This window comes from Salmo salar, chromosome 23, assembly GCF_965601325.2.
Source record: "Salmo salar chromosome 23, fSalSal1, whole genome shotgun sequence".
NCBI classification, from domain to species: domain Eukaryota; kingdom Metazoa; phylum Chordata; class Actinopteri; order Salmoniformes; family Salmonidae; genus Salmo; species Salmo salar.
In genome coordinates, this window is record NC_138313.1 from 18,043,569 (window position 1) to 18,053,734 (window position 10,166).

General features: G+C 42.2%; 1 protein-coding gene across 4 annotated transcripts in view; it reads right to left on the minus strand.

The window, feature by feature from the left end:
* The window catches only part of btbd8 (BTB domain containing 8), a 52,750-nt gene extending 42,984 nt beyond the window's left edge, over positions 1 to 9,766 (minus strand). For 2 of the 4 annotated variants that reach the window (XM_014169105.3, XM_014169101.3), the window contains exons 1-5: positions 9,488 to 9,766; positions 8,511 to 8,689; positions 6,624 to 6,818; positions 2,287 to 2,402; positions 1,420 to 1,540 (exon numbers count right to left, since the gene is read on the minus strand). In XM_014169105.3, coding sequence (XP_014024580.1) covers positions 1,420 to 1,540; positions 2,287 to 2,402; positions 6,624 to 6,818; positions 8,511 to 8,614 — 536 coding nt within the window. In that variant the 5' untranslated portion in view covers positions 8,615 to 8,689; positions 9,488 to 9,766. Of the gene's footprint in view, positions 1 to 1,419; positions 1,541 to 2,286; positions 2,403 to 6,623; positions 6,819 to 8,510; positions 8,695 to 9,019; positions 9,450 to 9,487 lie in introns of those variants that run through there. The other 2 variants (XM_014169102.3, XM_014169103.3) reach the window with 2 other exon arrangements.
* Between the last annotated feature and the right edge of the window lie 400 nt (positions 9,767 to 10,166).

Below are 10,166 nucleotides of genomic sequence, written 5' to 3' on the forward strand. Positions count from 1 at the left end.
ACAGGTACTTCCTACTTGGGTTTTTGCTTGTAAGCAGGAATCAGGAGGATAGAATTAGGGTCAGATTTCTAAATGGAGGGCGAGGGAGAGCTTTGTATGCGTCTCTATGTGTGCAGTAAAAGTGGTCTCTTTTTTTCCCCCTCTGGTTGCACATGACATGCTGGTAGAAATGAGGCAAAATAGATTTAAGTTTTCCTGCATTAAAGTCCCCGGCCACCAGGAGAGCCACTTCTGGGTGAGCATTATTTTGTTTGCTTATGGCCTTATTACAGCTCGTTGAGTACGGTCTTAGAGCCTGCATCAGTTTGTGGTAGTAACTAGACAGCTCCGAATAATATAGATGAAAACTCTTAAGGTAAATAGTATAATCTACTGTACAGCCTATCATGAGGCACTCTACCTCAGGCGAGCAAAACCTTGAGACTTCCTTAATATTAGTGATCACGCATCAGCTGTTGTTGCCTAAGAACAGCCCTTAGACGAGGTATATTGGCCATATACCACACCCTTCTGGCCTTACTGCTTAAATAATTCACATCGCTTCCCATCTCACTCATCAGCAAAGCAGGTATTGATAAGGTAGTGTTTATAATGTTACCTCATCAGCATAGCAGGTATTTATAAAGGTAGTGTCTATAATGTTACCTCATCAGTATAGCCGGTATTTATAGGGTAATGTTTATAATGTTACCTCATTAGCATAGCAGGTATCCATGTTAGTGTTTATGTTACCTCATCAGCATAGCGTCACGTCTTTCCTCCTCCTTTACTATAAGCAAGTGCGCGGAATGTCAGTCACCTATTAACTTCAGCCTATGAGCATGACACACTAAGGCAATTCCACCACGCTCGCTGATTAACCTATGGGCTTACTCGTGCAATAATCACTATCCTTTCCTTCAACATATGAGCATGAATCTAGCGGAGTATGTCAACTCAAACCTTGTGGGGTGGGGGACAAGGCCTACCCCAAACTATTCAATAAAATTACATATTGTATTCTGTCTCTGTTTTCATGGAGTTAAGCCTTTACTCGATTGAACTATATGTAGGCCTGGTGTTATGAACTATAACTGCTTTGTGAAAATAATACACCTACTAACGCCACCTACAACCTACTGAGCTGCATGAAATTATGCATAGATAGAAGAGCAATTGAGATGTACAGAGGTTTGATAAGTCCCAGGCGGGGTTTTGTGTAGGAGATAAAAACAAAACAATCATAGTCAATCTCCTACACAAATATTGATTGACCTTTAGACCTTATTATGCTACTAGGTTTCTTCCTTCTTGGGAGTTTTTTCCTGGCCACTGTGCTTCTGTTTGCTCTGTGGTGTCTAGGCCAAGTTACACTAAATCCCTTTGTGACCACTGCTGATGCAAAAAGGACTTCATACATTGAATTGGCTGATTGATTACCTGTGACAGGAGAAGACCTGCTCCCCTACTTGGATGCTGATGTCAGATCCTTCTCCTCTCTGGTAGAGATCCAACAGGTCTGCTCCAAGACCAGAGGCTGGCTCCACAACCACAGCATTATCTGAGGGGGATAGGAATGGAGGGTAATAATAAGACAAGAGAATGTATGTGCAAAAAACCTGGTCCTTTGGCCTGGGCAGATCTGACTAGAAGGACCGTGCACTCCATCCGTTGGACCAGACGCAAAGTGTGTTTGTGTGTGTGTGCCCAGACAGAGAACAAAGCCAAACTGAATAAACACGCAGAACGAGTAGCGTTAGTGTTTACCTAAAAAGGTCAATGAAGCTGTGTTGCCTTATCTGCACTGGGCTGTTATTACCAGTAGCAACAACAAGTTACTAAATGCGATTAAGGGTTAAAGGGAAATGTCACCCTTTTTCAACTTCATATTCATCATCTCCAGCACCACCACAACATCAACATATGTGAAAATGGCGCTTTTCTATGTTTTGTTGTAAAGGAAGATAACTGTTTCCAATGATATCATTAACCAATTAGTAGGCAATCCCTACTCATATTTGGTTAAAAATCACATAATGCACACTGATGATGTCATTAGAAACACTTAACTTCCTCAATTCTTTCCCCCACAAAACATAGAAACAAGCCATTTTCACATACTGTATGTTGATGTTGGGGTGGTGCTGGAGATGATGAATATGAAGGACAATTTTTTTTAAATGTCCCTTTAAGTCAGATCATTTTGAGTCTCATGGACCTAGGGACCCATAAGGCTTTGGTCAAAAGTAGTGCACTATATAGGGAATAGGAAGCCATTTTGGACGCACACACTGTTAATCTGTTTACCTGAGTCAGTGTGGAGATCGGCATCGGGACCATTGAGGACAATAGTAGGCGACTCCAAGTCCTCAGGGAGTCCTTCTCCAGCCAAGCCCATGCGTTGATCTGCTGTGTACATTCGCCTAAGATTAGTAGAAACAGAATAAAAGGAAGAAGATTACTTTATTGTCCAATGTCCAAGAGGAAATGTGTGTTCAGCTTTATCCCATCCCCTCTATAACACCTAGGATTAGAATGGTAACAAATGCCTAGGTTAGAGCCTTTGTATACATTCTGAGGAATACTACAGTCAGTCATCATTGCTCTGAGCTACAAGGAGACACTGACGCACAGGGTGTAATGTTCCAGAACACAGAGGTGCGCGAGAGGAGCACAGTGCAGTGATTCTGACTGCTGCTAGAGCCCCAGTGCCTGTAAACTAGCACACTGCACCCCAGCCCAGTGCCTGTAAACTAGCACACTGCACCCCAGCCCAGTGCCTGTTAGCTAGCACACTGCAGCCCAGCCCAGTGCCTGTTAGCTAGCACACTGCAGCCCAGCCCAGTGCCTGTTAGCTAGCACACTGCAGCCCAGCCCAGTGCCTGTTAGCTAGCACACTGCAGCCCAGCCCAGTGCCTGTTAGCTAGCACACTGCAGCCCAGCCCAGTGCCTGTTAGCTAGCACACTGCAGCCCAGCCCAGTGCCTGTTAGCTAGCACACTGCAGCCCAGCCCAGTGCCTGATAGCTAGCATCCTGCATCCCAGTGCCTGTTAGCTAGCACACCGCAGCCCACTGCTTGTTAGCTAGCACACTGCACCCCAGGGCCTGTTCGCTCACCTCACTGCAGTTGAACTGATTCTTCTGCGCCTGATGAGACCAAAACACCGGTTCTGTTTGAATATACACACACAGTGGTCCGTTTATTAGATACACCCATCTAGTACCGGGTCGGACCTCCCTTTGCTTCCAGAACAGCCGGAATTATTTGGGGCATTCTACAAGGTGTCGTAAACGTTCCACAGGGATGTTGTCCATGCTGATGCGAAGCCTTCACACAATTGCTACAGATTGGACGGCGGTACGAACAGCCTGTTCCATCTCATCCCAAAAATGTTCTATTGGGTTTGGTCAGCAACAATGTTCAGATACGCTGTTGCATTCAATTGTTGCTCAATTGGACCTAACGTGTGCCAGGAAAACATTCCCCACACCAGTACACCACCAGCCTGTACCGTTGACAGCAGGTAGGACTCTGCCATCAGCATGACACAACAGGAACCTGGATTTGGTCGGACCAGGCAATGTTTTTTCCACTGCTCAACTGTCCAGTGTTGGTGATTGCATGCCGACTGGAATAGCTTCTCATTTTTAGCTGATAGGAGTGGAACCCGGTGTGGTCGTCTGCTGTAATATCCCAGCCGTGACGAGGATTGACGAGTTGTGAGTTCCAAGATGCTGTTTGGCACACCATTGTTGTACTAAATAAATAAGTACTGCGCTGTGATTTGTGTGTTTGTGGCCCACCTGTTAGCTTGCACGATTCTTGCCATTCTCCTTTGACCTCTTTCATCAACGAGCTGTTATTCGCCCACAGGACTGCCGTTGACTGGATGTTTTTTCCTTTTTCGCACCATTCTCGGTAAACCCTAGACACTGTTGTGTGTGAAAAGCCCAGGAGGGTGGCAGTTTCTGAGATACTGGATCCGGTGCGCCTGGCACTGATGATCATATAGCACTCAAAGTCCCTTAGGTCACTCGTTTTGCTCATTCTAACGCTCAAACAAACATTAACTGAATTCCGATGCCTGTCTGCCTGCTTTATATAGCAAGCCACGGCCACGGGACTCACTGTCTGTAGGAGTGATCCATCTTCATGAACGGGGTGGTGTACCTAATAAACTGGACCCTGGGTGTATATCTGCTGCTGATGATACAGTAAGACTGGTACTAAGAGGTTCTCAATGAAGGATGAAGATAGACAGGAATGATGATCTTTGATAAATGTAGTGGATTAATAAATTACATACCCAAATCTAACTGCCTGTAGCTCAGGACCCAAAGCAAGGATATGCATATTCTTGATACCATTTGAAAATAAACACTTTGAAGTTTGTGGAAATGTGAAATTAATATAGGACAATATAACACATTAGCTCTAGTAAAAGATAATACAAAGAAAAACATGCTTTTTTTCTTCTTTTTGTACCATCTTTGAAATGGAAATGAAGGCCATAGTGTATTATTCCAGCCCAGGCGCAATTTAGATGTTGGCCACTAGATGGCAGCAGTGTATGTCCATGTTTTAGACTGATCCAATGAACCATTGCATATCTGTTCAAAATGTTTTATCAAGATTTCACAAATGTGCCTAATTGGTTTATTAATACATTTTCAAGTTCATAATTGTGCACTCTCCTCAAACAATAGCATGGTATTATTTCACTGTAATAGCTACTGTAAATTGGACAGTGCAGTTAGATTAACAAGAATTTAAGCTTTCTGCCCATATCAGATATGTCTATGTCCTGGGAATATTTTTGTTACTTACAACCTCATGCTAATCACATTAGCCTACGTTAGCTCAACCGTCCCGCAGAGGGGGGGGCGATCCTGTAGAGATTAACTCAATTTAACACAGTCTTTTCATGGATATTGTGGCACAGGCAGATACATAAGTTAAATGAGACATGTTTACCAGTAAAGAAGACTTGCAAGCATACACATTGGTATGGTTATGAACAGAACAAATATGTGGTAAATTAAGAGTGAATTGTCCCAATCCAAGAGCTCTCACACATACACAAACTCTGTTTGTGTCCACATATACAGTATTCCAGAGTCATCATCATGGCACAACATGTTCTGCTCTGAAGGCCTGATTAATACCCTGCTAATGAGCTAGCAGCATAATGCATTAGATCAAAGGCTGGTTGTACTCTCTCAATAGACCATACTGCTGCTGCTGGGGCCAGATCTGACTCTAGTCTACAGTATTCCTAATGGAGAGTATCACTGGATCCATACCCTGATGTTGATATTACAGATGGATGCTATTAGTACTAACATGATCAGATAATCTCACAATGCCTTCGTAATCAGATTACACCGTTCTATTAATAATCTGCTTGACAAAATACATACAGCAGGAGTACTCAACTACTATTTGAGAAGGTCCGGTCACACATTTCCTATGTGGCAAAGTTCCGGATGGATATTGCATTTACCAGCGTAGTAACAAACCTCCACTTCACAACCCCTGTGACCCCAAACTGTTCACACACTCTGTTGGCGGAGAGAAAATGTTGCCATTTTAACTTAATTTTCTGCAATTCTACACATTAGGGTGGCAGATAACCTAGTGGTCAGAGCGTTGGACTCGATTCCCACGGGGGACCAGTACGGGGAGAAGAAAAAAAAAAAAATGTATGAAATGTATGCATTCACTACTGTAAGTCGCTCTGGATAAGAGCGTCTGCTAAATGACTAAAATGTAAATGTAACTGAAAGGTTGCAAGATCGAATCCCTGAGCTGACAAGGTAAAAATCTGTCATTGTGCTCCTGAACAAGGCAGTTAACCCACTGTTCCTAGGCCGTCATTGAAAATAAGAATTTGTTCTTAACTGACGTGCCTAGTTAAAAAGGTAAAAAAAGAAATAATCATAATTTAAAAAAAAATTACAATACCTGACAAAAAGAAAAGGGGGCCTCATGGGGGTTGAGGCCCCTGAGCACTTAATCTGGCCATGATAACTACAAGATTTAGATAGCTGGTTAGTCTAATTTACCTATCTAGTTGATCAACTGGACATTTATGACAGGTTAGAAATAGCTCTCTAAGGTCTGTCAGTGAATGACATAACAAGAGGAAAACTCCCCATGCGCTACCAACTTTTGAAATTGCACCTTGTGCATTCTACGGTTACAGCTCTAAACAGCAGTAAGTTGAAAGACTGAGTTCTGACTATTTTAAAAGTCAGGACCCGCGGTCCGTATTGACCTCGTTCTGGGTCTGCATCGAGTATGGCTGACTTACAGCATCAAGGTCTGGAGAGAAAAAATAAAAATAAATAATAAAAAGAGTATGGCGCCCTCTGGCTGTAATTTAACAGTACAGAAACTACACGCTAAGCACCACCTAACAATCATGTTAATTGACAGAGTTAGATTATCTACATAGAAACACTCTCTTAAATGATTTAGATTAAAATATAGTTTATGCATCTGTGATGTCTATTTGAGTAAGAATAGAGGGCCTACAGATGGATGATTGGACCATAGAAATAGCATTAGTACTTATATTTCGATGGATTGGTGAGTGTACTGAAACTGTAAAGACAATAACATGTATTCTGACTGAGTGTACCTGATATACTGCTTCAGCTCCATGCTGTCATAGTTGTTCAGCTGGATGGTCTTGGGGTCTGGATGAGCATCCCTCCTCAGTATGTGTGGGGCCCTGGCCAGGAGAACAGCCCTGTGAACCAGGAGAGGGGTGGAGCTGGTGCAGGAGCCCACCGTACACAGGCTGACATCTGCCTCTAACTCCTCCTGCAGCAGCCTGGGAAATCACAACACAGGAGTGGTTCACATCTGGCAGTACATAAACACATTGCAACACAAAATAATTTCAGTGGAGCAAGGATAGGATAGAGACAATGATACAATTAATTTCTTAATTGAAGACATTTACATTTTAGGAGGCAGAGGAGTACATTTGGGAGGTGGGTCATCAAGGGGATAGAATGGTTAGTAGTGTAGGGAGGTCATAGGCAACCGTAGAAACCCTACAACCCTGCTTAACTATATATAATCAAGCTGACTGGACTTGATCTGGGTAACTCAGCAGCACAGAGTCCTTGGTCCTTCCTGCCCCTGTACCGCTTTCCACCATTATTAACTCCCATTGCTGTGACTGAAGTGGGTGACCCAGAAATCAGCCAGCCTCAAGCCAAATGGGCCATAAGAACTGTGGTACTACTGTAGCTACTGCCTCTGTGCCTACTGGAACTGGGCTATTTTATAGCCCCCAGGGAAGGCAGTGGCTGGGTGGCATGTATGAGCTGTCCTACTGTATGCTACTGCTGCTGTTGTACGTGTCCCCCCCAAATGGCACCATATTCCCTTTGTAGTGCACTACTTTTGACCAGAGCCCTATGGGTCATGGTCAAAAGTAGCAACTATAAAGGGAATAGGTGTGCAGTTTGGGACGCAGACAGTAACTGGGTTGAATGTATGAGCTGTGGTGTTACTGCTGCTGTAGCCATTTCATTTTACAGCCCTCAGGCAGATAAACAGAGAGTGACTGGGAAGTGGGTCACCCAGGATACGAGGAGTTAAATGGGAAATCATGTTCCTTTGTCGTTCCATTTCCCATAACCCCTTGTTGCGTGTGACTATCATGAGCAGCAGGAGCAACACTGTGTCTAACCTGCCAACAGGGGGTACTAATGCTCTTATTACTACCAGGTAGTCGGAGGAAAACGTTTGTTTTAGTCAGGGGAGTAGGGTGAAGTTGGGTCGTCACTAGTTACCTCAGCCACAAAGTCATAAACCTTGCCTATTTCTAAAATGTCTCTTCTTAAAATGTGATTTTAAACCTAACCGTGACCCTAAACTTAACCACACTGCTTAGCTTATGCCTACCTAATGTTAAATTAAGACCCAAACGTTAATTTTGTTTTCAGGAATTTTTATATAGACAATTTTGACTTTGTGGCTGTGCTATCTAGTGGAAACCGTGATGTTGATCTGGAGCATAGTCAGGGTTGGGGTCAATAAATGGAATTTGCCCCAACCCTGGTTGTAGTTGGACAATTCCACAGTAACAGTGACACAGACTCCAGATACAAAGTTTGGTAACAGAATGACAGTTTGTGCTGTCATTCTGCTACCAAACTTTGAATCTGCACTATTTGTCAGGTAAATGCGTTTTGTAAAATCTTCAGTGGAAATTGTTAAAAGTAATCATTGTGCATTGAATTTAACTTTGCAATCATTGTTTTTGTTTGACATACTTTTTAATGTGAAAAATCAGAGTCTCAGTGTCACTCTGTTACCGCGCAATGCCCTGTAGGCTGCAATTTAGTTTTTTGCTTGATAGGATAATGAGTGTGGGAGTATTTTACTAATAAGGGCATTCTTGACAGTTGCCTGACAACGCCTTATGTAGAGTGAATGAGAATGGGTTTTTACTAGGCTTCACTGGAAAATAGGCTAAGGTTCTGTGTCCATGAACAGTGTTAATCATTACCTGTTGAGGTCTGCAGACAATGCGGAAGCTAAGCATTTCTTAAGATTGCTTCTGGATTTTCTTTCTTTGGCTTCAAATTCCCGTATTGCCTCTGTGTTGATCATAGTAGTTATGTGCTCCCAAACAACACGTTTGATGTTTCTCCTAAAAACCCACAAGATTGGGGCAGTTCATCACACCTAGGCTCAAAGTAGGGGGACAGAAGGAGAGAAGATCAAACACAAAGAACTGTAATAAAACTCAGTTAATATTTCAGGAATAACAGACACAGGCGTTTTCCCTAGCCATATAAGAGCTTCTTGTATAACTCAATGGTCGGAGGGGTATAGTACAAAGCAGGTTCAATGAGTTAGCCAGCTAACTTCAATAAACAATCAGAAATAACTATTGATATTCTGGCTCATTAAAAAAGCAAAACGTAGATGTGTTTTGGTTGTTAAGTCAATTAGACCATGCCCATTTCAAGGTTATCTAAAAAAAAAAAAAAAAAAATAAGTTCGGCAATTTACCTGGCTAACTCATTGATCCAGTTTTGTGGTAGACACCTCAGAGATCCTAACTGCACTATTTCAATGTCACCTCAAGAATAGGCTAGCTAACTCTATCAGTAAAACAAAAAAAAAAACTGTAATTTCTTGAAATTCCCACTTACTATCAACTATCAAACGCAAATCACACCCTTTTTAATTGCATGGTAATATCTACATTAATAATTAATAATAACATATCATAATAGTTGTTTTCCTCAGCTGTCAAAACAGTTGGATGGCTACTCTACGTCACTGAAATAGACGCCATCTATCTCAGAGGAACAAAAACAATGAGTAGGCAGCTCCTAACAAAAATCACAAAAAACAAGAGCTTATAAAATATCTGTCGATTCATACAGCCATAAGAACTCAATATGGTTCAGTCACTGAGTGAGAGTTTGCGTCAGCACTCGACAGAAACAAAGATATTTTTTAATTAATAGCTACCATTTCAATTTCATTTATTTGCAATTAGCACGCTTGCTGTGCTCTCCGACTGGCTGCGCTACCCACCCCAATGACGTACGCAAAAGAAAGTATTTTGACCGTAAATACATGAATATGCGCGAATAGAAAACGGGTCCTAAATGTCATACTGTTTGTAGTAAATGCTCATAACACATTCGATTTCTAACAAATAAATTAAATGAAACAGTTAACGTAGTATACCACATGAGGCTGCTAAGGGGAGAACGGCTCATAATAATGTCTGGAACAGAGCAAATGGCATTAAACACATGTAAACCACGTGTTTGAAACTATTCCACTCCATTGGGCAAATCGATTTGAACCGTCATCCAACTCGGAATTGCAACTAGGAAACAGACCTCTTCCCAGTGTCTTTCAGTCTTTCCGACCTTAGGAACACTGACGTCATGATTTGACCTCGTATTTTTCCGAGTTCCCAGTCGTTTTGAACGTGGCATGAACCAAGCTATGCTCCATAACTATAATCCTGTTCTAGTACAGGTATTCCCAATGCCGTCGGGGGTACGCCAAATAAAAATGTGATTCACAATTTTCAATGAACAAATAAAGTTGTATATGTAAGATGGTTAAATAAGAGCAAAATGATTGATTATTATTCTATTATTATTTGTGCCCTGGTCCTATAAGAGCTCTTTGC